Source organism: Schistocerca piceifrons, chromosome 3 (assembly GCF_021461385.2).
Source record: "Schistocerca piceifrons isolate TAMUIC-IGC-003096 chromosome 3, iqSchPice1.1, whole genome shotgun sequence".
Taxonomy (NCBI): Eukaryota; Metazoa; Arthropoda; class Insecta; order Orthoptera; family Acrididae; genus Schistocerca; species Schistocerca piceifrons.
In genome coordinates this window covers 528,549,597-528,576,590 of record NC_060140.1, presented here as the reverse complement: position 1 = coordinate 528,576,590, position 26,994 = coordinate 528,549,597, and the positions used below count along the sequence as shown (strand labels likewise).

At 41.3% G+C, this 26,994-nt stretch overlaps 1 protein-coding gene across 1 annotated transcript in view; it reads left to right on the top strand.

Moving 5' to 3' along the window:
* LOC124789687 (protein scarlet-like) overlaps nucleotides 1–26,994 on the top strand; it is a 371,381-nt gene that overhangs the window by 210,110 nt on the left and 134,277 nt on the right. The window contains exons 3-5 of the mRNA XM_047257124.1: nucleotides 1,584–1,682; nucleotides 7,068–7,204; nucleotides 14,249–14,419. Of these exons, the coding sequence (XP_047113080.1) occupies nucleotides 1,584–1,682; nucleotides 7,068–7,204; nucleotides 14,249–14,419 (407 nt within the window). The remainder of the gene's footprint in view (nucleotides 1–1,583; nucleotides 1,683–7,067; nucleotides 7,205–14,248; nucleotides 14,420–26,994) is intronic.

The following is a 26,994-nucleotide window of genomic DNA, read 5'->3' as shown; positions in this document are numbered from 1 at the left end:
GCACAGTGCGACGCCATTCATCAGCAGTCCATGCTTCCCGGTTACGACACTACTCCAGACGACTGTTTCTTTTTTGGTGTTGTAATAGCCTGTGAAAGATAATTCCTTTGTCCGGTTGCTGCTAGTTTCAAGACGATGCAGAATGTGTCAGGGAGCCCATTATGTGTTATCGGATGGCAAGCGCACATGTGATAGGTTTATAACGTGCATTGTGCAGAATACGGTGATTCTCGCTTGTGGTGGTGCCACGTGGTCTACCGGAAACTTGACGACGAGTGTCCTTGCCTTCAAGTTCCCATGCATTCTGCAGTCCAAACAGTGTCACTGTCACATCAGAGTGCCCCACAAATCAGGATGTTGCATGATCCGACCAACCGGCAAATGGAGATACACAGTGAGGTCCTTTTCAAACTCTGCTAGGTGGTGGTAACACGAGTACGTGGCATCGCTGCGTCCTTCACAGTGACCACTGATCACGCACTGTAGGTACCCTACCAGGTCTGCTGTCAACATTAAGCGCAAGCAACACTAATGCAGTCTGGTGGTCGTCCTACCTGTCACGAAGAACTGCAGCTACAATCATTTAAATAACCATCAACAGTGTTTACAGTTTCGAGGTTCACTGGCATATGACCTCGTCTTCTGAGTGCCTCATCTTTTTGTCAAAGAATGTATATAGCGCAGTAGTCTGGACACAAGTAAACAACTTCCAAGCTAATCAGACCTCCGACTATGCTGCCGATTAGTCATCACAAACTAGATTCAGTTCTTCGAACGAAATCATTGACAATATTAGAACACAGATAGTGAAAAAGTATTCGAAAGACTCTTCACTTACCGAAGGCCTACTAGAGTGGCGGATGACCATAAAACTGACGGTATCCTTTAACTGATTATCCCACCAATTAATGTTATTTCTGTGTAGTGAGTCTTTGTTGTACATTTGTCGGTATTCACTTGGAACGTTGTTCACGGTTTAGAATTTAACAAGTCACAGAACATACTGAACATTACTCTGTACTGTCGACGTCTCGACTGACGTGACCTGGTGGAATGCTGCCACATGGTTCGTCCCATCGCATCACCACCTGTTCGCGCACACTATCGAACATCATATTACAGAAATTCTTTGCGATGCTGTCTAGTGTAGCGCGAGTTTCAGCCTGTCATTTCGTTTATGTTAGCCAGAAGGAGAGTTTTTAACTGCATCATGACTTAACTGACGCACTGTATATATATCCGTAACGCCTTTAAGCGGAAAAAACATCCACGTAACGAGGATAATTCGAACCTTTTGTAACCACAATCAAGATTCATACTTCCGACAAAATAACTAACAACATTTCGACACAAAGTGTGCAAATGGATGTCGTCAACTTGTGAAGAAGATGCACTGCCAATAACTGATCTGTACCGTTAAGAAATATAGTGCTTAAAGACACTTTGTAAAATTCAGCAGCAAATTATATGGGTGCAGCCGATTTTTGTTATGTATTGTAATGACAAATGGTGGTCAACTGGAGTTACGCCATTGTTTTTCTCGAGCGGACAGTAATCTGCATTGTGTGTTTTGCTTTTGACAGTGACGGGAGCCGTGCTGCCTGGATCACTGGTGGCGCTAATTGGGGGCAGCGGCGCTGGGAAGAGTACTCTGCTGGCGGCCCTCGCTCACCGATCCCCTGGTGAGTCCAGCTGCCACCGAGTGACTACATCATAGTATCAGACTTAACTACAACCTTGCCAGTACTGCCATCACTCTCTCACTGAAGCAAGGACACCATCCTCCTGGTAAGGGTACCCCTACATCACTGTGTCATGCTGGTGAGTAGACCATCACCGACGCAGTGGGACCCAAAAATACAATATACTCCTCTGGAGCTAGTGAACTCGATAAAACCTACCTGTTGAACCACTTCCCAGTTACAGGTATGTCTCGCCGAACTGAATCTATGATACCCTCCCCAGTAAACCATAGCCACAACATGTGGCACGCTAACTACAGAGGGAAATCTTGTGCATTCCACTGCCACTGCATATGTATGTCAGGCTAGGCAGTTACTAAAGTCTCTTGATGCATTTCAGAATGGCAGTATGATCCTGTCGTGGCCGTAATGGCAGTATTATATACTGTGAGTCCCAATAATGCTGCGACAAAATTTGAGGGGCTGTAGTGAATGTCTTGAAGGACAAATAGAGGATGGGAGCCCGTGTCTGGAAACGTCATCCAACGATGCTACAGAGTGTCGAAGTTATAGCAGCTGGTGATTAGGCCACCTCCTTGGCACCAAACGTGCCTTCGTACGGTGACAGACCATAGACGGGACATCTACCCACGTTGTATGTTATTAAGTGGTCGCGACTGATTGCCACGAAGATGGAGGTACTTGCTCTATAGACAGGCCTTGTCTTCCACGAATGTGATGATCTATTACCGTGATGCATGACGGTTTCGCACATGGACTTCCAGCAGCAGGTTTGTTTTTCTTCTGTATACAAAAACCACTGGCGGTTTTGGAGGGTATCAGGAGAAAAACAAACTGCGGATGGAAATCAGTGTCCGAAACCGTCATCCACAGAGGCAACAAAGCATCGCATTCATAGGAGACAGCGCCTTTCTGTGTATCAGATAGCGCCATCTTCTCCACTGGCGATCTTAGCGATGAGTCACAATTAATGAATAACATACAACATTGCGGGACGTTCCGCCTAAGGTCTGTCAGCATACAAAGGCACGTTTGCTGCCGAACAGTTGGTCTAGTGACAGGTGCCGGAGCATATAACTTTCAGCCTGTGTAGCGTCTTTGGAGCCTTCCGGACACAGTTTCCTATCCACTACATGTTCCTCAAGACGCCTGCTACAATCCCCCGAAGTTTGTCGCAACACTTCTGGGACACCCGGTGTATGTCTCACACAAGTGGGAGAAAAACACTTCCATTTTGGCTGCTATCACAACTGTTAATGGTTGTTGTATTCATGGTGCCAGTATAACTCTTTCTCATAAATGTCAACACCAGTCTCACGCAAGTGACGCCACCGTCCATTAAGGGTGAATATTAATGAAACTGACAAGCTGCAGGGACGGATTCCCAACTGAAAATGGGGGAAAAAAGGTTCTATGAACATGTGCCCGGAAATAGACAGTGTGCGTGCAACAACAACAAATCATCGCGAACACAGGACAGAGCTGCATCGCACCTACGTCACAACATATGTTCAAAGTAGTCTCCAAGTGATTGCAAGTTATAGGAATGGTAGCGGTTATCATGCAGGATGCACATAATCGTAATTCGGCTTACATCGTGTCCGCGGGCGATCTGCCTGGAGCTTGTACTAGGGTTCGTCTCTACATCCTGTGGAAACGGGTTCTCTCAGTTTGGTGTACGCATCGTCCGTTGCCTCCCTGCACTTCCGTCTTTCTGAAAGGACCCATGACACAGAAACGCCCAAAAAGAGGTTGAAATGTTGTGGTGAGTGTCTATGAGGGTACCTTTTGGTATAGCCGTGCTACATCTTCACCATTTCTGTCTGCTTGGCCGTACACAAACACCATTTCGGCTTGTTCCGGACACGAATACCTGACGATTCTGCTGCTTACAGCACGCTGCGTCAATGAAACAGTCTGCAACACATAAGGAACGCACGGAAATTGGTCAGTGGAACTTTCGTTCGTCAGCACCATCTACCGTGGAAGCGCTGCATTTCCGGACACATATTCATAGGATCCTTTTAGCTCCATTTTCTGTCAGGAATCCGTCCCTGAAGTTTGTCAGTTTTATTAAAGTTCACCCTGTATGGTGTGTTTTCCACAGCTCGTTCATCCCTCTGCCTCTACTCTCTTGATGCGATATAAAAGTGCATGTGTATTGTAAATTACTTTGCACAGTTCCCTTGAACACGCGTGCACGGCAAGTAACTTTGAAGTAAAATGTCTCACCTGATCAGGAATATACATAATGGATGTAGGAATGCAGACTGTAGACGCGTGGTTGACAACAAACGGAAATTCGAGAGTGGCGTGTGTCATGCCCGGGGAGCCAAATTTTAAGGCGGCCGCTCGCAATAAGCGGGAAATCTGAGTTCGAGTCCCGGACCAGAACAAATTTTCGCCGTCGTGATTCCATTCTACAGCTGATGGTTGCCCATATTCGCAATTGAGGATACACATAACGTAACTCTCTTGAAGCATACAGTCAGTCCCGCCTTTGGAGGTACTGTGATTTTCGTCGTGAGTCCCATTCGTACACTATGTCTGTCTAACGTTGCTGATACATCTACTGCTCTCACGGCGAGACAAATCGCCACCTTATGCCTTACAGAAACTAGTTTCATTATCATTACTCAGTTGATGGCTCTATGCCACCACTTGCCTTACATCAGCGCTCTCACGGTCTCCTGGTAAGTTGCATTGACAGTGTATGTATGTTTCACATTGTTCCGTTCAGTACCACCACTGTACAAGTGTCTCGTTATGGTGCAGCTTACGTCACCCTCCTGTTCAACTGTGCCACCGTGCATCATATCTCTGTAAGTATGAAAAACGGAAAAACTCGGAAAAACGGTAGGTGCCGTAAGAACACACTAATAATCAAAGTGAAATAAACATAGTCTAACTTCAAATAGGAACGAGGCTAGAAATAAGCAAGGCTGAACACACACCGTATCCGCAGACTGCTCCGGGAGATAACACGCCACCAAACTCAGCTAAACTGGCAGCACATTGTTATGACACCGGACGGGAAATGGCGCATGCACAGAGTTACAGAAAGACTGAATCGAGAGTACCAACGAGAAGGATGCAAAGTGGCTGTTCAGTGTTATTAAACTAATCGCCCAACAAGGAAGGGGATGGATATATTGACAGCCAAAGGCTATGCGTAAGGAATATGCTTCTATTCAGATGTTATTACGGCACCTACGGTTTTTTTCGAGTTCTTCCGTTTTCCATAATTACTGAGATACGTCCTTATTTTATAGACTGCGACAGCTTTTCGGGCCCAACATTTAACATGGACCACCGCTTTATAGCGAATTATTATTTATATATTTATTGCTTTCCCAATGAAATGGGACTTTCTTGTAACTATTTTACCCAAGTACTGCAATTATTTGAAAGATAATTTAAGTATACTATTCTTGGTGGCCTTACGTGATTTTAATAACTAATTTTTAAAAATTGGTAATTCCAAAAAGTAAATATGTTATTCCTCTAACGTATAGATTACCTGATGATTCATTTTAAGAACGCGAAACCGGTCGTGACCTTCCAATAAAGGGAACTTAACAGCCTGAGCAGAAGACATTTTATTCAGCATGCAGAATTTCTGCTGCGGCTGCTCTCATTTTAAAGTTATGTACTCCCCATGAGTTGTTCACAATTGCATAGCGTGCGTCGATTTGCTGCTGCTGAGTAAGTGTTTAAAGAAAACAAACAGATAAGGTCACCAGTCTCCGACTCACCCCCCATGACACAACCAGTGTACGCAATCTGTCTGCTTGCATAGTAAATTCTGTGGGCGGGTCCGAGAAAATGTTCTAAATGTTTCCATAGCGCGTATCTGACACGGAACAAGGGAACCAGCGAGGTATTCACCTCGAGGGATTTGGGAAACCCGCTAAAAAACACATCCAGGCTGAACGGCACATCACCCCTTCGACGATATTGAGCCGAGCGGATTCGACCCGTGGATGAAAAACCTCCCACAGCGCTAGCGCAGCTCCCCGGTAGGGTAGATTCTTTCTGACATGATAGAGATGACCTATTCTAAGGAATGTGCTTAAGAAAGATTGTTTTAATTGTTAAAATGAAAATACACTGAAGCGCCAAAGAAACTGGTACAGGCATGCGTGTTCAAATACAGAGATATGTAAACAGGCAGAATACGACACTGCGATTGACAAAGCCTGTATTAGACAACAAGTATCTATTACTGCTGCTAAAATGACAGATTTGATGATTTACGTGAGTTTGAACGTGGTGTTATAGACAGTGCACGAGCAATGGGATACATCATCTCCGAGACAGCGATAAAGGGGAGAGTCTCCCATACGACCATTTCACGAGTGTACCGTGAATATCAGGAATCCGCTAAAATATCATTCAACGTGACTTAAATGCAACCCTTCTGCAAATTGCTGCAGATATCAATGCTGGGCCATCAGCCAAGTGTCAGCGTGCGAACCATTCAACGAAGTACCAAGAAATGGGCTTTCGGAATCGAAGAGCCACTTGTGTACCCTTGATGACTGCACGACACAAAACTTGACGCCTCGCCTGGGCCCGTCAACACCGACATTCGACTGTTGACGACTGGCAACATGTTGCCTGGTCGGACGAGTCTCGTTTCAAATTATATCGAGCGGATGGACTTGTGCGGGTATGGAGACAACCTGATAAATCATGGACCCTGCATGTCAGCAGGGAATTGTTCAAGTTGGCATATGCTCTGTAATGGTGTGGGCGTGTGCAGTTTGAGTGATATGGGACCCCTGATACGTCTAGATACGACTCTGACAGATGACACGTACGTAAGCACCCATTTCTGTCCGTTGTGCATTCCGACGGTTATGGGCAATTCCAGAAGGACAATGCGAGACCCCACACGCCCATAACTGCTACAGAGTGACTCCAAGAACACTCTTCTGTGTTTAAACAATTCCGCTGGCGACCAAACTCCCCAGAAATGAGAATTCTTGAGCATATCTGGGATGCCTTGCAACGTGTCTTTCGGAAGAGATCTCCACCCCACGTACTCCTTCAGATTTATGGACAGCCCACCAGGATTCATGGAGCCAATTCCTTCCAGCACTACGTCAGACAGTCGAGTCCATGCGACGTCGTGTTACTGCACTTCTGCTTGCTCGCGGGGGCCCTACACGATATTAGGCAGGTGTGCAGTTTATTTGGCTCTTCAATGTATAACAAACTGGATATCATTGGCTTCTGATGACTAACATATTCTACTGTTCTCGATGACTTCATCTCGCGTCTGTAGGTGATCTGTTTTGACCATATTTGAAGTTATCTTTTGACATGGTGGTGACGAGATCGTCTTGTGTGTCTGCGCAGCGGGCACGATCGTCGACGGCGAGGTGCGCATGGACGGCCTGGCGCTGGACGACTCGGTGCGCCAGCTGACGGGCTTCCTGCACCAGCACGAGGCGTTTTTCAGCAGCCTCACCGTCAGGGAGCACCTCTCCATCATGGTGCGTAGCGCCTCCCCACCAAGTTTTCCGCTTGGCTGGTGGCTTGCAGAATACCACTTTCAGACAAGACTCTTCTAATGTGATTCTTCAGTTTCTCCCGGCGTATTTCTTGCTCCAACAGTCCACGGTTGTACTGCCAGTCCATGTGTCCAACGGGCATAATATTTCGGCGATCAGACGTCTCGCCATCGTCAGGTACGCTGACGAACTGAGCAACTGAGGGTGGGCGGCCGTCTTAAATCACCTTCGCTTCCGAGGCAGTTCACCCATGGACTGTTCGAGCAAGATTCTTCTAGTCTTCCAGGCTCCACAGAAGCTTTCTTGATATACTGTAGTGACATCTGAAAGGCTGAGAGCGAAAAGCTGGCCTTGGAAGACGCCATATCAAGAAAATATTTATTCCAAAGGCATATTTTTTTAAGGGAGCAGTGCACAAAAACATGAAATCCAACACATGTCTATAGTCATGGGCTTTAACAACAAATGCGAGGACTTAATCTCTTGCCACATCGACACCTAAAGAAATTTTCAGGCAGTTTGCAACCAGGACTGGGCCTTGTTAGCAAGATAGGACATACGCCTCATTTGGCAAACTTGGCAGTTACACGCAGTAAACCGACGGTGCATGGTAACTGCAGCTTTTAAGAGGCAATACTCATTAACAATGGAAATCAGTAAAAGCTACTCAGTAATAAAAACATGAAAACAGACTTCTGCAGATTACACAGAGAGCAAACGACACACCAAACGTTTCAGAAATCAAAAACATATTAACTAAACCCTGAAAATATTAAATATAAGAGCTATTAGCTTTTAAAAATAGTAGAACAGACAATAATTAATCTCGCTAATACTATCCTGATTATGAGCCAATAAGCCGTCAATAAAGCTTTCCTGAAATTAAGGTTTTCTGTTAAGACCCAGTGCAAGGAAAACGATACAGTACACTGTCTTACACACACAGTCAGTTTTAACAGAAAACATGTTAATTATGTTTTAAAAATAATATATAACAAAATTTCTTTCGAGTTCATTGTAAATAAACAATTTTCAAATTTCTTCTTTTAGTTGTACTGTGAAACCTTGCTTCTTGCTAAATTTCATGGTCCTGAGACTACAGGATACATCCTATAGGTTCTGATGAGTGTTTGCGGATACCAAAATATGTGATATAAATGGGTGTATCCTTTGGTTGCATTGACTCAGAAGCTCCAAGTTTTAACAGCGCCAACCGAGCATAGGCATTAGTTTCAACTTTCTCACGTTTACCCGTTACAGAGAAAAAGTGTTCTCGATAGACAGACGGACAACCGAGTGATCTAATAGGGCTTTATTTTTACCGATTCAGGTATGGTGCCATAAAAAATATAGCCTTGTCGATACAAATGTTTATTAGAGTATCTAGTAAAAATCTCAGGTATATCGGTCAAGAACTCTTAGAGATTTGTGACAAGTGCATTTCCCCTTTATGTATGGTATACGTATTTATATAACGAGTGTTTCAAAATCTATACGGCGTTTGTAAGGCTTTGTGACATATATTACATACAGCTTATATTTGCAAATAGTACTTCAAACGAAAGAGCAACTCAGACAGTTATGTTTGTATACCTGTGCACATGCACATGACCTGTTTCCTGTGTCTTTCTTTAGAAAGCGCTAACAGCAAAGATGGCGACTACTGAACCCAAAGCTTTTTGTGTTTTACAGTTGGAAATGCCTGAATGTGTTTTACAATGCAACGAGCGTTGCATATTAAGTTCCATTGTACTACTAAAAGTGATATTAACATCAGTACACGGTATCTTGAGAGTGAAGACACCGGCTGTCTTTGCGAAAGGAAGGACGAAGGGCGACTAAGGGTGACTGAAGAACTCATTTAACGAATGAGAGAGTTAGTCATGCGTAGCCCCAGCCAATCACTCTGGAACGCTGATAGTGAATTAGCAATTTCAGTGACGTCTGCGTTGAGACTTTTAAGGAGACGTTTACAACCACGTGCTCATCGTTTGCAGTTGTTAAAAATTCTGAAATCTACAGTTTACGTGCCAAATTTTCAAACAAAATGGAGAGTTTCTGGATCGTATCGTCCGTCACTGATGAATCATCTTTTCACCTACGTAAGTGGAAATGTGAACACACACATTATGCGCATCTGGGGGTCAGCAAATCCCAACGAGATACTATGGTTGCAGTGAGACTCCCGTAAATAGAGTGCTTTTTGTGTCATCTCCCGGCTGAAAGTTTAAATGGGCCTCTCGTTTCCGATGAAGCAGTTGTAATTGGTGTTTGATGCGCTAGAATGTAGCTCTTTCCTCAATTTGAAGAAGCTGGACCACAAAACTTTATTTGGTAGCAAGATTGTGCGCCTCCTCATTGGCGTAACTCAGTATGCTATTGGTTAGATAACGTTCTACACGACTACCGGATTGTTCATAGTGGGGTGGATGACAGAACTTGTTTCGTATGGCCCCCACGATCACCCAATCTGTCACCACGCGATTTTTACCTTTGAGGGTTCACGACGGACCGTGCGTATGTGCCTCCGCTACCACGTGATCTACCCGACTTAAGAAACTGGACTGAGGGAATCGTTACAACAACAATTTCAGACACACCTATTAAGGTTTGGGAAGAGCTCAGCTACCGACTATGTATGCCATGTGACGAATAGTGCTCACACTGAACAATTGTAAGAAAAACTGTTTTAGTTGCTTTTTCATTTGATGCTTTATTTATAATTGTAAGTTTAATCTAACAAATGATACGAAGTCTTCAAACCGGGTTATTCATTGTGAAACACACAGTATTATATATTAAATGCTGTCCTTTGTTTGTTTTAAGAACTTCTTGGGGGAATTGTGGAAATGTGAACAAACAAATTTAGTGACTACATGATAGTTATTTAATTCAAACTCTATATCACCTATCCAGTATAAGATACCCAGCTTACACCACATCAAGTGGAATTTTGCTCATGACTCTCAGTGAGCCTTGACTTTTCCCTTATTAGGAAGGGGAGAATTTGACTTAGTTGTAAGCGGTTCCGTAAGTGCCACGTCGCAACGGGTCTGCGAGAACAGACTCGGCCCCAACAAAGAAATGCGGGGGATCCGCACGACCTTACGGAGAACGGAAAAGCGACGCTTTTATTGATTAGATAATTTGCTGATAACAAGGGTTAATGGGGGATAGCAAGCTACTCCTATGTGGGAGGGAAATTTCATTGAATTGATGAATGCACATAGACGTTAGTATGAAATCTTTATTACAGAAAGAGTGTAAACGAGAACTTGCAAAAATACAAAGAAAATAAGGTCGTTATTTCGGCTCGTTCAGATACTGTTGTACATGATTTTGTGGGAGGAAGGAAACACTGATTCAGCAGTGTGATCCTCGACAATAGCGAAGAACAAGAGGAGTGGCGGGAAAAGGAATATGCGATCTGATCGTTGTGACTAAAGAGATGAGCTACCAGTTTTACAAGAGAGTGGAATTACGATCATGCAGTCGCCACCACCGCAGACTGAACAGATTAAGGGATAAATGCCAGAATGAGAAAGTGTCAGAGACTCTTCCCCACCGAAAACCAAATAAAGCGCGTGAATATCTTTCACAGCAGCCCTCGTTTATGCGAAGAAAATAAAATCACTGCAAGACTAAGAAGTTGCTATGGAATTAGCAGTACGCAAGACAAACAGCTCGCCACGTGGTCGCTTGTTCTAGCACAATGGACCATGAGTCAATTCGGGGAGGTACCTTCTAGAATCCTAAATCCACACGCGTATCACAAGAAAAAGAATAAAGAATAGATGCTAAAGGCGATACTGCACCTTTGAGGACAAGATTCTTTGCCCTGATATAGCTCGTGACCTCGCGCTCGTAAAGGACAAACGTCAGACGCCAACATTACTCACGAATTATCGAATTAACGAAACAAAATTTATAAGAAACGAAAAAAAAATAGCGCTCCCTTACTAACGAATCCATACTGCTCTAAGTGTATTATAACCAAGTTGGCATTCACTTAGTACACACATGTTTACCGATATCAGCATCGTTATCTGAAGCGATCAGGAACAGGACAGAACTGACCGAGCTTCCACGTCTCCACGTCTCCCTGGATAGCTGGGAGCGTTTGGGTGCGAGAATTGGCGCGGCCCTAACCCGGTCCGTCAGAGAGCACTGGATTTCTGCGGAACACGATGCCGCTATGGCTAGCCACCTGAACACCGGAAAATGGCTCGTGATTCGTCTGAAGATGGTCAGAGTTTCGTGAGGCAGGCTACAAAATGTTCAAATGTGTGTGAAATCTTATGGGACTTAACTGCTAAGGTCATCAGTCCCTAAGCTGACACACTACTTAACCTAAATTATCCTAAGGACAAACACACACACACCCATGCACGAGGGAAGACTCGAACCTCCGCCGGGACCAGCCGCACTGTCCATGACTGCAGCGTCTGAGACCGCTCGGCTAATCCCGCGCGGCTGGCAGGCTACTTTGCAGCGTAAAAAAGGAGTGAGAGGTTAAGCTTCAGGGTTGGTTCTACAATTTGTGAGAGTAGGAAGGGGGACAACTTTGGCCACTACGTAGCATTCACTGGTCTCACAAGCTTCTTACAGCAACAATCAGTGATGGAAAGGGAAGCGATCATGGCCACTCCAGAGGGACTACTAAATTTGGTATAAAAATAATTAAAAATATTCTGCGGCCATCCTCTACATCTACATCTACATGATTACTCTGGAATTCACATTTAAGTGCTTGGCAGAAGGTTCATCGAACCACAATCATACTATTTCCCGAACAGCGCGGGAAAAACGAACACCTAAACCTTTCTGTTCGAGCTCTGATTTCTCTTGTTTTATTTTGATGATCATTCCTACCTATGTAGGTTGGGCTCAACAAAACATTTTAGCATTCGGAAGAGAAAGTTGGTGACTGAAATTTCGTAAATAGATCTCGCCGCGACGAAAAACGTCTTTGCTTTAATGACTTCCATCCCAACTCGCGTATCATATCTGCCACACCCTCTCACTATCTCATCGTTAGTGTAATATTGCAATAAAAAATTGTCTATTCATATAGGTATCCCATTGAAATTGTAAAATGATGAAAGAAACGCTAAAAGAGTAAAATACGGAAGGCGTGCGTAGTGAATGAGAATGAGATACACGTCTGTCAGTATATCAGAAATATTTATATCCCATGTCCGTCCAAATGCTTGTTAGATCATTGTGTGAAAATTTGAAGTAATTTGCTGAAGAACTTTTTGAGACTTTTGATAACCTTCCCCATTTACACACTCTGAGACAAAACAAAAAGACGCACCACGAAGGAATTACCTTAAGCGGACAGTGATCGGTGGATGTAATGTACATTTAGAGACAAACAAATTACGTTTCAAAAAAAAAAATGGCTGGTTTGTTTAAGAGAAAGAGCTTCACAAATTCAGAAAGTCAATAACGCGTTGGTCCACCTGTGGCCCCTGTGCAATCAGTTATTCGATTGGTATTGATTGACAGAGTTTCAGGATGTCCTCCGGAGGGATATCGTGCCAAATTAAATCCAGTTGTCCAGAGAAAGCTGGAGGGTCCTGCCTATAAATCCTACAAATGTCCTCAAATTGGAGGAAGATCCGGCGGTCTAGCTGCCCAAGGCAGGCTTTGGCAAGCACGAAGACAAGCAATTGAGCCTGTCGCCGTGTGCGGGCAGGCATTACCTTGCTGAAATGTAAGCCCAGAATGGCTTGCCATGAAGGGCAACAAAACGGGGCGTACAATATCGTTAACGCATCGCTGTGTAATAAGGATACGTCGGATGACAACCAAAGGGATCGTGCTATGAAAAGAAATAGCACTTCTGACCATGACTTCTGTTTGTCGGGCCGTACGTCGAGCGACAGTCAGGTTGATATGTCACTGTTGTCCGGGTCGTCTCCAGACAAGTTTTCTTCGTGGAATGTCATTGACTGGAGTAGAATTGTCTTTAATGATCAGTTGCACTTCGAATTGAGCCCCGATGACCGGTGAAGACATATATGGAGACGCTCTGGACGTCGGTGATCAACAACCAGACTGTCACCTAACAACCAGCTCGCGATTTTGACGATCTATCACCACAATTGGCAACGGTCTTGCCGCAGTGGACACACCGGTTCCCGTGAGATCACCGAAGTTAAGCGCTGTCGGGCGGGGTCGGCACTTGGACAGGTGACCATCCATACCGCCATGCGCTGTTGCCATTTTTCGGGGTGCACTGAGCCTCGTGATGCCAATTGAGGAGCTACTTGACCGAATAGTAGCGGCTTCGGTCAAGACCGGGAGAGCGGTGTGCTGACGACACGACCCTCCTATCCGCATCCTCAACTGAGTGAGGATGACACGGCGGTCGGATGGTCCCGATGAGCCACTTGTGCCCTGAAGACGGAGTGGTCTATCACCACAATTGGGCAGAACGTGGCACGATATCCCTTAGAAGCGATTCAATAACTCTATTAACTGCTTGTCTAGAGCCAATACGTTATTAACTTGCTCAATTTGTGAAGCTCTTTCTGTTGAATAAATCATCCAATTTTTCTGAAATTGTGAACATTTGTTTGTTTGTCTGTATATGTACATCACAGCTACCAATTTCTGTCCCATTTTGACAATTGCTTTGAGGTGTCTCTTTTCTGTGTTAGAATATATATGTCCCTCCGAAAGTTTATTAGAATTCCGTGTAAATACTTGATGTAAATTGATGAAGAATTTTTCGAAATTTTTGGTAGCAACGTCAACGTTTTCCATTTATGTCTTATCACACATTTACTGGTACTAGTTACTACTGCTTGGCAATGAGACATCGCACGCAACAGGTAGGAATAAATAAAATTTTAACAAACAGCTCCGGTGGATTATTGTTACAGGTGTAAGAATTTCATATATTCTGTAGAGAAATACACAAGAAATGTTAGTGTTAGGTGCGTAGTGAGAGTGTAAGCGTGTCGGTGGTGCAGAGGCAGCTCGCTTACAGGAGGCTGCTGGCGTGTTGTGCTGCAGGCGCACCTCAAGATGGACCGCGGCGTGCCGCGAGACATGCGCGAGCTGCGCGTCCAGTCGCTGCTGAAGGCGCTGGGGCTGGCGCACCGCGCCGACACGCTCATCGGGGAGCCGGGCGCGCGCAAGGTGCTGTCCGGCGGAGAGCGCAAGCGGCTCGCCTTCGCCACCGAGGTAAGCGGCAAGCGCTGCTCAGCTCACTTCTACACTGATGAGCCAAAACTAAGATCACAGCTCACCGCGAAACTCAGTATCGTTAGTGGCATTGCAGCCACGTGACGCAGTAAGGGAAGTTGTTATAATTAAAGGGCAGCTACTCAGAGGCCAGTGTGTGGGCTGTAATGTATGGTAGTGAAACTTGGTAGATATTCTAGTGCGTTAATGCGAAACCGATTTACGTTGTAAAAAAGCTAGGTCCGATTTTGGTCACAAGGTGACAATCTGGCTATGTGAATGCAAGAGAGACGTGTATATACCGAAGAGCCAAAGAAACTGGTACACCTGTCTAATATCGTGTAGGACCCCCGCTAGCACGAAATGCCGTAACACGACTTATGTCCGAAGTAGTGCTGGAAGGAATTGACACAATGAATCCTGCTGGGCTCTCCATAAATCCTTAAGAGTAGGAGGGGGTGGAGATCTCTTCTGAACAGCACGTTGCAAGGCATCGCAGATATGTTCAATAATATGTCTGGGGAATTTGGTGGCCAGCGGAAGTGTTTAAACTCAGAAGGGTGTTCCTGGAGCCACTCTGTAGCAATTCTGGACGTTTGAGGTATCGCACTGTCCTGCTGGAATTGCCCAAGTCCGTTGGAATGCACAATGGACATGAAGGGACGCAGGTGATCAGACAGGATGCATACGTACGTGTCACCCGTCAGAGTCTTGTCTAGACGTATCAGGGGACCCACATCGCAATACCTACACACTCTGCACACCATTACAGAGCCTCCAGCAGCTTGAACAGTCCCCCGCTGACATTCAGGGTGCATGGATTCGTGAGGTTGCACCCATACTCGTACAAGTCCATCCACTCGATACAATTTGAAACGAGACTCGTGCGACCAGGCAACGTGTTGCCAGTTATTAACAGCTCCATGTCGATTTTTAAGAGCTTAGGCGAGGCGTAATGTTTTGTATCGTGCAGTCATCAAGGGTACACGGGTGGGTCTCCGGCTCCGAAAGCTCATATCGATGATGTTTTGTTGAATGGTTCGCACGCGGACACTTGTTGATGGCCCAGCATTGAAATCTTCAGCTATTTGCGGAAGGGTTGCACTTCTGTAACACTGAACGATTCCTTCAATCGTCGTTGGTCCCTGCAGGATCTTTTTGAGGCCACAGCGATGTCAGACATTTGATGTTTTACCGGATTCCTGATATTCACGGTACACTCGTGAAATGGTCGTAAGGGGGAATCCCCACTTCATCGCTGTTTCGGAGATGCTGTATCCACTCCATCGTGCTCCTGCTGTAGCACCACGTTCAGAGTCACTTAAGTATTGATAACCTGCCATTGTAGCAGTAGTAACCCATCTATGAACTGCGCTAGACACTTGTTGTCTTACGTAGGCGTTGCCGACCGCAACGCCGTATTCTGCCTGTTTATATATCTCTGTTTTTTGAATACGCAGGCCTATACAAGTTCCTTCAGCGCTTCAGTGTAAATATTTTCATATGTAATGGATTAGGAACGGGAAGTGGACAGATAATGCCACACAAGGGACAAAGGCCTATTTTTCATTTTATTATTAACAACCGCTTGCACAGTTTGCTCAATTGGAGCACCGGAGACGTCGACGAGGTGCTGTGCAGTGGCGACTTGCACCTAGTGGCCAAAATTTAAACTATTTATTTTTCAGCATAAATCGATTCTGAATTAACTTATTAGCATATCTACCAACTTTGTCTGCCATCAGATAGTTTCAGTTCACAGTGGACCTCTGTTAGTAGCTGCACTTTAATAAAATCTCCTAGTATATAAACGGAGCAGAGACGAATGACGAATCATTCGAGCGACCATACAGGCCGAAATGGGAAAATTCTCTTGTACCGTGTCTATACTCTCTACTAATTAAATGACGCATGTATCTAATGTTCTGTAATTTTCAGAGAAGAGGATCTATTCCAAAGAGTTGCAAACGTGCAGAATGCAAATAAGTGTCAAACTGAAATTTATTACGCCAGCGAAATACATAGTTCTAATGAAGATCGAAAGTAGAAAACAGTCCAATTGTGTTGTTTTGTTTTTTGTACTTAAGGAGAATGTTATTAATATTGTAATAAAATTTAGGAAAACTAGAGCTGTTTTATGAAATAGTTAGCGAATCTGGGAACGCTTTGCAATTGCTTAACACGTGTCAGAAATGGATATACGCCCTAATCCCCTTCTGCCCCCTCTCTTTGTCCATCTCCTCTACTCCTCTCTCTTTGTCCATATCCTTCTACGCCCGCTCTCGCTCCATAACCTCCTCCATCCCCCCCCCCCCGCCCAGTTAACTTTCTCCTCCACCGCACCCTCCTCTGTGTCTATCTCCTTTTCCACCGTCTCTCTGACCTTGAGCCCTGTTTATTGTCGGTGCAAACGAAACCTTGATTGCGAGTTTAGATCATTTAAATTGAATGGGAAAATGATTGGCCTCATTGGTATATGTAAGAGACAGCTATCCAGCTGCAGCATCTGTGAAGATAGTAACTTCAATGACAGTATTGTTCATAGTTAATCTGCGAGGACATAGTATAACAACTTTTGGAAGATTCATATTCCGTAGAAGTACTCTAATTATAAGCCAATAAACCACAAAAGGTACTGTAAACAAGTTATAGTGTGACAGGTATACCATTTCAAATGTGATTATCATGACTCTTTTTTAATTTATGTGATATATATGTTAGTAACCGTATGGGCTTTTAAGAAAATATTGTACTCTAATTATTACAATACATTTTTCTTAAATGCAGAGGAAGTAATGGAAAAATTCTAGGTAGTCAGGGCTGGCATGGATCTAGGGAGAAATTGACTGGCCTATACTTTCACCACAACTGTTAACTTCCATTTCATTTGTGGTCAGTATTTCAAAAAAACATAATGTGATTTCGACCACCCAAGGATAAATAAAGTGATCTAAGATTTTATTAAGTGCTTTATTAAGCCTCAAAAGAAACGTACTATAGTACATAAATCAAACATATACTAGCAGGGAGTAACGGACACACAAGGGTCAAAATTTACTTGAGTATAATTTCTTCAATTGTATCTTTCTTAAATTTAAATCCTCATTCCAAAACGACCAGTCCAGTTACAACTATGGCTATCTGCTCTTTATTTATCGAGTCTATATCTGGCACTTGTGGTCAAATAAACTTTATTCCTTGCCTCCAGTGATATTTGACACTGTGTGCTATATCTGAATCACTGTCTGAAACAAAACAGCTTGTAATTTGAGGAATATATGACTGAAATGGTTTGCAGGTGCATTAACAACTATGAATGAGCTTTCGTCTATATACCAACAGTTAATTTTTCTTTTCCCCAGTTCCACATTGTCATTGGCATCAAGACTGTTCAATAAACAGTGCACCTGAAATTCCAGTGATCATAGTAGGCATGAAAGAGAGAAATCATGCATATGACCCTACTATATATATCCCCCATTAACCATGGACCTTGCCGTTGGTGAGGAGACTTGCGTGCCTCAGCAATACAGATAGCCATACCGTAGGTGCAACCACAATGAAGGGCTATCTGATCAAAGGCCAGAAAAACGTGTGGTTCCAGAAGAGGGGCAGCAGCCTTTTCAGTAGTTGCAGGGGCAACAGTCTGGATGATTGACTGATCTGGCCTTGTAACACTAACCAAAACGGCCTTGCTGTGCTGGTACTGCGAACGGCTGAAAGCAAGGGGAAACTACAGCTGTAATTTTCCCCGAGGGCATTCAGCTTTACTGTATGGTTAAATGATGATGGCGTCCTCTTGGATAAAATATTCCCGGAGGTAAAATAGTCCCCCATTCGGATCTCTGGGAGGAGACTACTAATGACGACGCCGTTATCACGAGAAAGAAAACTGGCGTTCTCCGGAATGGAGCGTGGAATTTCAGATCACTTAATAGGGCAGGTAGGCTAGAAAATTAAAAAAGGATTGGTTAAAGTTAGATATAGTGGGAATCAGTGAAGTTCGGTGGCAGGAGGAACAAGACTTCTGGGCAGGTAAATACAGGGTTATAAATACAAAATCAAATAGGGGTAATGCAGGAGTAAGTTTAATAATAAATCGGAAAATAGGAATGCAGGTAAGCTACTACAAACAGCATAGTGAAGGCATTATTGTGACCAAGATAGATACGCAAACCCACGCCTACCACAGTAGTACTAGTTTATATGCCAACTAGTTCCGCAGAGGACGAAGAGATTGATGAAATGTATAATGAGATGAAAGAAATTATTCACATACTGAAGGGAAACGAAAATTTAGTAATCATGGGTGACTGGAACTCGATAGTAGGAAAAGGAAGAGAAGGAAACGTAGTAGGTGAATATGGAATGGTACTAAGGAATGAAAGAGGAAGCTACCAGGTAGAATTTTGCACAAAGCACAACTTAATCATAGCTAACACTTGGTACAGGAATCATGAAAGTAGGTTTTATACATGGAAGAAGCCTGGAGATGCTGGATGGTCTCAGACAGATTACGTAATGGTAAGACAAAGATTCAGGAACCATGTTTTAAATTGTAAGACATTTCCAGGGGCAGATGTGGACTCTGACCACAATATATTGTTTATGAACTGTAGATAAAAACTGAAGAAACTGGAAAAAGGTGGGAATTTGAGGAGATGGGATCTGGACAAAATGAAAGAACCAGAGGTTGTAGAGAGTTTCAGGGAGAGCATTAGGGAACGATTGACAAGAATGGGAGGAAGAAATAAAGTAGAAGACGAATGAGTAGCTTTGAGAGATGAAGATGAGGCAGCAGAGGATCAAGTAGGTAAAAATATCAGGGCTAATAGAAATCCTTTGGTAACGGAAGAGATATTGAATTTAATTGGTGAAAGGAGAAAATACAAAAATGCAGTAAATGCAGCAGGCAAAAAGGAATACAAATGTCTCAAAAATGAGATCGACAGGAAGTGCAAAATGGCTAGGCAGGGATGACTAGAGGACAAATATATGGATGTAGAGGCGCACATCACTAGGGGTAAGATAGATACTGCCTATAGGAAAATTAAAGAGACCTTTGGAGAAAAGAGAACCAGTTGCATGAATATCAAGAGCTCAGATGGAAACCCAGTTCTAAGCAAAGAAGGGAAAGCAGAAAGGTGGAAGGAGTATATAGAGGGTCTATCCAAGGGCAATGTTCTTGAGGACAGTATTATAGAAATGGAAGAGAATGTAGATGAAGATGAAATAGGAGATATGATACGGCCTGAACAGTTTGACAGAGCACTGAAAGACCTAAGTCGAAAGGAGGCCCCGGGAGTAGACAACATTCCATTAGAACCACTGAGCACCTTGGGAGAGCCAAGCCTAACAAAACTCCACTATCTAGTGAGCGAAATGTATGAGACAGGCGAAATACTCTCAGAATTCAAGAAGAATATAATAATTCCAATCCCAAAGAAAGCAGGTGTTGACAGATGTGAAAATTAACGAACTATCAGTTTAAAAGTCACAGCTCCAAAACACTAACTCGAATTCTTTACGACGAATGGCAAAACTGGTAGAAGCCGACCTCGGGGAAGATCTGTCTGGATTCCATAGAAATGTAGGAACACGTGAGGCAGTACTGACCCTACGACTTGTCTTAGAAAATAGATTAAGGAAAGGCAAACCGACCTTTCTAGGATTTGTAGACTTAGAGAAAGGTTTTGACAATGTTGACTGGAATACTCTCTTTCAAATTCTGAAGGTGGCAGGGGTAAAATACAGGGAGCGAAAGGATATTTAAAATTTGTACAGAAACCAGATGGCAGTTATAAAAGTCGAGGGGCATGAAAGGGTCGCAGTGGTTGGGAAGGGTGTGAGACAGGGTTGTAGCCTATCCCCGATGTTATTCAATCCGTATATTGAGCAAGCAGTAAAGGATACAAAAGAAAAATTCGAGGTGGGAACTAAAATCCATGACGAAGTAATAAAAACTTTGAGTTTCGACGACGACACTGCAATTCTGTAAGAGACAGCAAAGGATCTGGAAGAGCAGCTGAATGGAATGGATAGCGGCTTGAAAGGAGGAATTAAGATTAACATAAACAAAAGCAAAACGAGGATAATGGAATGTAGTCGAATTAAATCGTGTGATTCTGAGGAAATTTGATTAGGAAATGAGACGCTTAAAGTAATAAATGAGTATTGCTATGTGGGGAGCAAAATAACTGATGATGGCCGAAGTAGGGAGAATGTAATATGTAGACTCTCAATGGCAAGGAAAGCGTTTCTGAAGAAGAGAAATTTGTTAACATCGAGTATAGGTTTAAGTGTCAGGGAGTTGTTTCTGAAAGTATTTGTATGGAGTGTTATCATGTATGGAAGTGAACTGTGGACGGTAAATAGTTTAGACAAGAAGAGAATAGAAGCTTTCGAAATGTGGTGCTACAGAACAATGCTGAATATTAGATGGGTAGATCACATAACTAATGAGGAGGTATTGAACAGAATTGGATAGAAGAGAAGTCTGTGGCTCAACTTGACTAGAAAAAGAGATCGGTTGGTAGGACATATTCTGAGGCATCATGCGATCACGAATTTGGTATTGGAGGACAGCGTGGAGGGAAAAAATCGTAGAGGAAGACCAAGAGATGAATACACTAAACAGATTCAGAAGGATGCAGGTTGCAGTAGGTACTGGGAGATGAAGAAGCTGGCACAGGATAGAGTAGCATGGTAGAGCTGCATCAAACCAGTCTTTTGACTGAGGGCCACAACAACAAATATATATCAACAAAAATTAATCAGTGTTCTGTTTTCAGAATTAATCAAGTTACGTAGATGATATAGTTGAATAGTTGAAAACACCGATGGCCTTGCAGTGAAGTGATATCGGTGAATTTTGCACAACCAGATTTTAACGCAATTTTTCAAAAAAATTATAAGTATCTATAGATTAGCCAGATGTTGGCCCTGAAAGTCGGCACTATATGACGCCATGTAGCATCTACTGTTGGAACTTTGTCACAAAAATGTATTTACTAAATACATAACTGAGACCCTGCAGTGAGCTGTAAATCTTTTGATATAAGAGTGGTCTAAGTTGGTTGGTTGGTTGGTTGGTTGTTTTGGGGAAGGAGACCAGGCAGCGAGGTCAACGGTCTCATCGGATTAAGGAAGGATGGGGAAGGAAGTTGGCCATGCCCTTTGAAAGGAACCATCCCAGCATTTGCCTGGAGCGATTTAGGGAAATCACGGAAAACCTAAATCAGGATGGCCGGACGTGGGATTGAACCGTCGTCCTCCCGAATGCGAGTCCAGTGTCTAACCACTGTGCCACCTCATTCGGTAGCAGGTGGTCTAAGTAACCACAACAGTCAAAATGTATGTTATTTCTGGCACTCACCTATTTTCTGTTAATACCAACCGCGAGAAAGGAAACAAGACAATGCACTTTTGTGTGTACTATTTTTGTTTGATAGTACAGATAAAGAGGAAGAATCTGTATCTCAGAGGAACCATTTGTCTAATGATTTAAATGGCCTGCTATCACAGTTAAAAATGAGTGCAAAGAAGTCAATGAAACCGCACATTTTTACAGTTCAGCACAACACATTGCAGCGTTCTCACAGTCGGTTTTAATATGAAACTTGCAAATTATTGTTTGAAAAAATTTATAGCCCGTGTAATACGAATTTTTTTAGATCATTATGTACAAATTTTAAGTAAATTGGCCAAGCATTTTGCAAGATTTTTACTAACTATGTACCCCTTCTGTATATTATATATAATTTGATATAGTACAAACATTGAAAATATAAAGCCTGGGTACGTCCAGCTGTTTACGAGTATCACGAAAAATCGGACTTATTTAGTCACGAACTTTTGAGATCTTTGCTCACAATGTTCAGCCTTTATATATTACATATGTATATTTATATACTGTATACGTTAAAAATCTGTAGCCTATGGCCATCAAGCTGTTTGTTAGATTAAAGTTTAAGAATTTGAACCATAGCAGTCAAGAATGTTTTGAGAATTTTGCTAATAACATTTCCGCTTTATATAGTATGTATATGCTGATATACCATATGTATTAAAATATTTAACCAATGTTAATCCAAAGCTTTTTTAGAGGACTGGGAAAAAATATGATGTCAATAGGTCAAGATTCTTCTGTGATTTTTGCTGTCAGTATATATATATATATATATATTAAAATATGAAAGACATATGCAGCTTATGTATGTCAGAATGTTTATTAGATCATAGTATAAATATTTGAAGTAACTCAGTCAAGTAGAGTTTTTGATCTTTGCTAACAACTTTTCATTGCATATATTGTGTGTTTGTGTGTGTGTGTGTGTGTTTGTGTGTGTGTGTGTGTGTGTGTGTGTGTGTGTGTGTGTGTGTGTGTGTGTCTCCAAATGTTCATTAGACTACCATGTTAAACTCTGAAGTAAACTGAGCAGATTTTTTGTAACAATGTCATGCTACGACTAGTCTTTATATAGTAAACCTATTTATTTATAATATGTATTCAAAGTATATGTAGCCTATTTTCATGTAAATGTTTATTACACTGTTGTGTACAAACTTGAAGTAAATCAGTCAAGAACGTTCTGAGATTTTTGGCAACAAAGTAAAACAATGATTAGTCTTTATACAGTAGTGTGGATCCAGATATGGATGCCAACTCATGGTTTAGCAGAAGTTATAAATTTGATTATGTTGAGTGGAAATATGAACTTATTCAATAATTAATGAAAATTATTTGGAGCGCATTGGAAGTAAATTTGCATTACACTGGACACTTCGTAATAATTCAAAAATAAAAGTCATGTATGAATTGTGATTGTAACATGGTAATGAGAGGGACATGTTACTTCACTGTAATGCTTACTATCCTAAGTTCCACTTATCATTTCCTTTTCAATAAACAAGAACCATTACCAGAAACGCAATAAATTGGCATTGAATATGTTACAAAAAGCAGCAATGGAAATAGACAACATCGAAAAGATGGAACTCAAGAATCATACAACTTACACATGAATACACAAAATTATATAACACTGTTGAAATAAATCAAATACTATTATTTTGTCCAACAAACATTTAAATATTAATAAGTCTCTTTCTCAAACAAGGTAATGAAGGAAGTTAAATTTGCAGAAATTAATCAACATTGCCAGTTAAATTGTAAAGTTTCACTATTCATTGAGTTAACAAAGTATAAGATTTACTGTCTGACTTTTTCATGAATTTAAAATGCAAGTCTTCTCATTTATGTGCACTCGGTTACTTCAGTAATAGGAACGCAGTTCAACTGTTGGCATTGGTTATTTGTGATAATTATTGACAATGAAAAAATGTTAAGTAAACAAAATATCTGTAATGATCAACTGCTGTTTCTAATATGTCGTTTACATTTCTAAATATCTGAAACAGCACAATCATACTTTGGTGTGTAGTTGCTATAGACGCAACATGATGATTTGATGAAGGCAATGTTAGGCAACAGGCGCTTCCTTCCATTCCTGAGCTAAATTGAATATATTTAGCTACATAGTACTCTTCTTCCTTAAATATTTTTGGACATCTTCTCATATAATCTTTGTACTGTGGCCCAGACTACAGTTCGTTATATTCGCAATCGCTTGCTCGAAATTTTAGTTCCACGAAGTTCATACACTGTGTTTTGCACGCATCTTAGCCACTACACAAGTCCGATTTTTCTGTCAACTTGCAACTCCTTGTGTGCATGCTCTTGTGTATGAAAGATGTTTGCGCCAAGCTTAGTTTATCTTTGGTTAGAGATTCTTGTTATACACAGCAAACATCCCACATTACAACATGTCTACTGTTCATTCTCCATAACCTTCCGAATGGCGACAGCATTCTGCAGCCAGATAACTGTCCATGTCTGAAAGTCACAGTCATACTATACTGGTTTGAGGAACACGATAAACTCTCGTTGACGACTTGACCACCAAATCTGCCTGCCATCATCAGGACATATATGTATGTCTGAAGGACATTCTAATGTCAACATACAGATACTTTGTGAAGAGAGGTTTTGTTCACCATAATTAAAAAACAGTTTTTTTAAACACATCATATTCGCTGTTGATTGCAGAAATTATTTATTCCACAGTTCCAGTTTTGGTATTCGGGCCATTCTCAAGTGGCCCGTTTTCAAGTGGCGTGACAAAAGGTTTTTGTTCATCACATGTCGGACTTTAAGATCTTCCGACATGTCATCGTTAAAAATTAGCCTTTCCACTCTAGAAATACAGGAACATAAAACGAGTGTGAAGCTCTGTACATCGTGAAATGGTGAAAATTACATAAACTGTTAACAATGTTACCAATGTTAACATGTTTCATATAAATATCTACTAATCAGTGTTCCAACACACTTGTCACGTGTAAACCATTTTGTAAGTAGTCTTACATTTAAGCAGAAACAATTTGTATATCACAATTACTCACTGTGAATGCTATGTATAGATTTTTGAGAGTAGTCTAACATTTAAGTAGAAACGATTTGCATATCACATATGCCTGACTGTGAAAGTTATGTATGGATTCCCTTATCAAACATTACAAGCATCAAATAATAAAATATCACAGGTTCGTATTTTTTTTCTGAACTTTCTAAAGTGGCTGATTTTGTAGAGTGCGTTACACTCTCGAAAAATCGATGGCTTTGCACATAACTGGTTTGAATCATACATAACAAATAAATGTTGTGCTGAATAATTGAGAGATTTTGGGACTGGCAGAAAATTGTAGTGACTGAAAAAAAATGGAAAGGGAGTCTCACAGGGTATAATTTCGGTTCCACTCCTATTGGTTACATATATGTGAATGACCTTCCACTTACTATTTAGAAAGCAATATTGGTACTTTTTATATGTGGTACAAGTGTTGTAATGAATCCTATTGGAGAGAAGGCCATAGAAGAGATTATTAATAACGTGATTCAAAGAATTGTTAAGTGGTTATCTGAATGGACTCTTTATAAATTTTGAGAAAAGACACTGTATTCACATATGTACAACTGATGTAGCCCATGAACAGGACTCAGTACATGGAGCAGAATACTCCAAATTTTTGGGTGTATGTAGATAAAACTCGAATTGGGAGAAACATATTTGAGCCTCTCAATTAATTATGTTCAGCTACTGTTCTTCTTTGTATAACTGCTAATTTTGGAAATAAACAAACCAAAATTTTGTGATATCACTCACTCTTATTTTTTCCAATTTCTGACAAAGTGACTAGTTTTCGACTATGTTCCCTATTCTGAAACCAAGGCTTTGTTGTTGGAGAATGGACAATGTAGTCAGAAAGCAGTCACCACAAATCAGGACAGAAATTGGAAAATTTAGTAATCTCAGTTACTGGTCTTCACTCCTGCTTTATATTGGAATGCTTGACGTATTTTGCGTGTTTCCACCCTATAATGTCATAAGTATTAATTCTGTGGGTTAACTGATAATTAAAAAGAAAGAGCAAGCAGTAAGAATAATATTTGGTATTAATCAATAGTCATGATGTATAAAATGCTTCCAATATATACATAATGAATAAAATTAGTCATAGAAGATCCATTACACTTTGAGAAGAACAGTTATGTCTATACTTTCAACACTACAGGAAATATGTCTTTTATTACCCATTATTAAAACTGTCAGTAGCTCATAAAAGAGTTAAATATGCAGCAGCGAAAATATTTGATGAATTGGCCAATGGCATACAATGTCTCATGGGTAGCAACACAAGTTTTAAACTCAACCTAAAAATCCATTCTCCTGGAGAGCTCCTTCTAGTCCAAGATCGAATTTGTATTACAAAATAAAATAAAAAACATATTATTTTTAAGTAGAGTTGCTTAAGTAGGACTAAAAATAATGTAATAATGTTTTCATTAATGATACCACAAATCTTGTATATATATCTTGTATATGTATCCTGTAAACTCGTACCACATTAACATTCAAATGATTTATGGAACATGTAACTAACTAACTTACAAATACCTATGATGTTCTGCTTTTAGTTTAACATGATATGTATAAATCTTTATGTTTGTTGTCTCTGTTTGGTCTCTCATCTAATTATGAACGTAGGATTTTCCACTATCTCGTTGTATACTTTCTTGAATTCCACCAGAGCACATATATTGTAAATAACTTACTGTGGCACATTTCAAAATATTCTCAAAATTCGTGTTGAGCATCGTACATGTCTTATTAACTTGATGTTTTTGTTTAAAATGCAAAAATTATGACATAAAGCTATTGTAAATTAATATTGTCCTAGGATGTAAACAGAGCAAAGATGATGTGTGGGATATGCAAAACATAACTTGTTAATAACAGAAAAGATTTTTGCAACTTAAGTGTAAATATATTATTAAGAGATAGTTAGATAAATGATTTTTTCTGGGGATGTTTTTACTGTCACTGGAAATTATTTATGAAATACTTTAAATATTGCATATATATATATATATATATATATATGTATATATATATATATATATATATATATATATATATATATATATATATATATATATATATAAAATTAAAAAG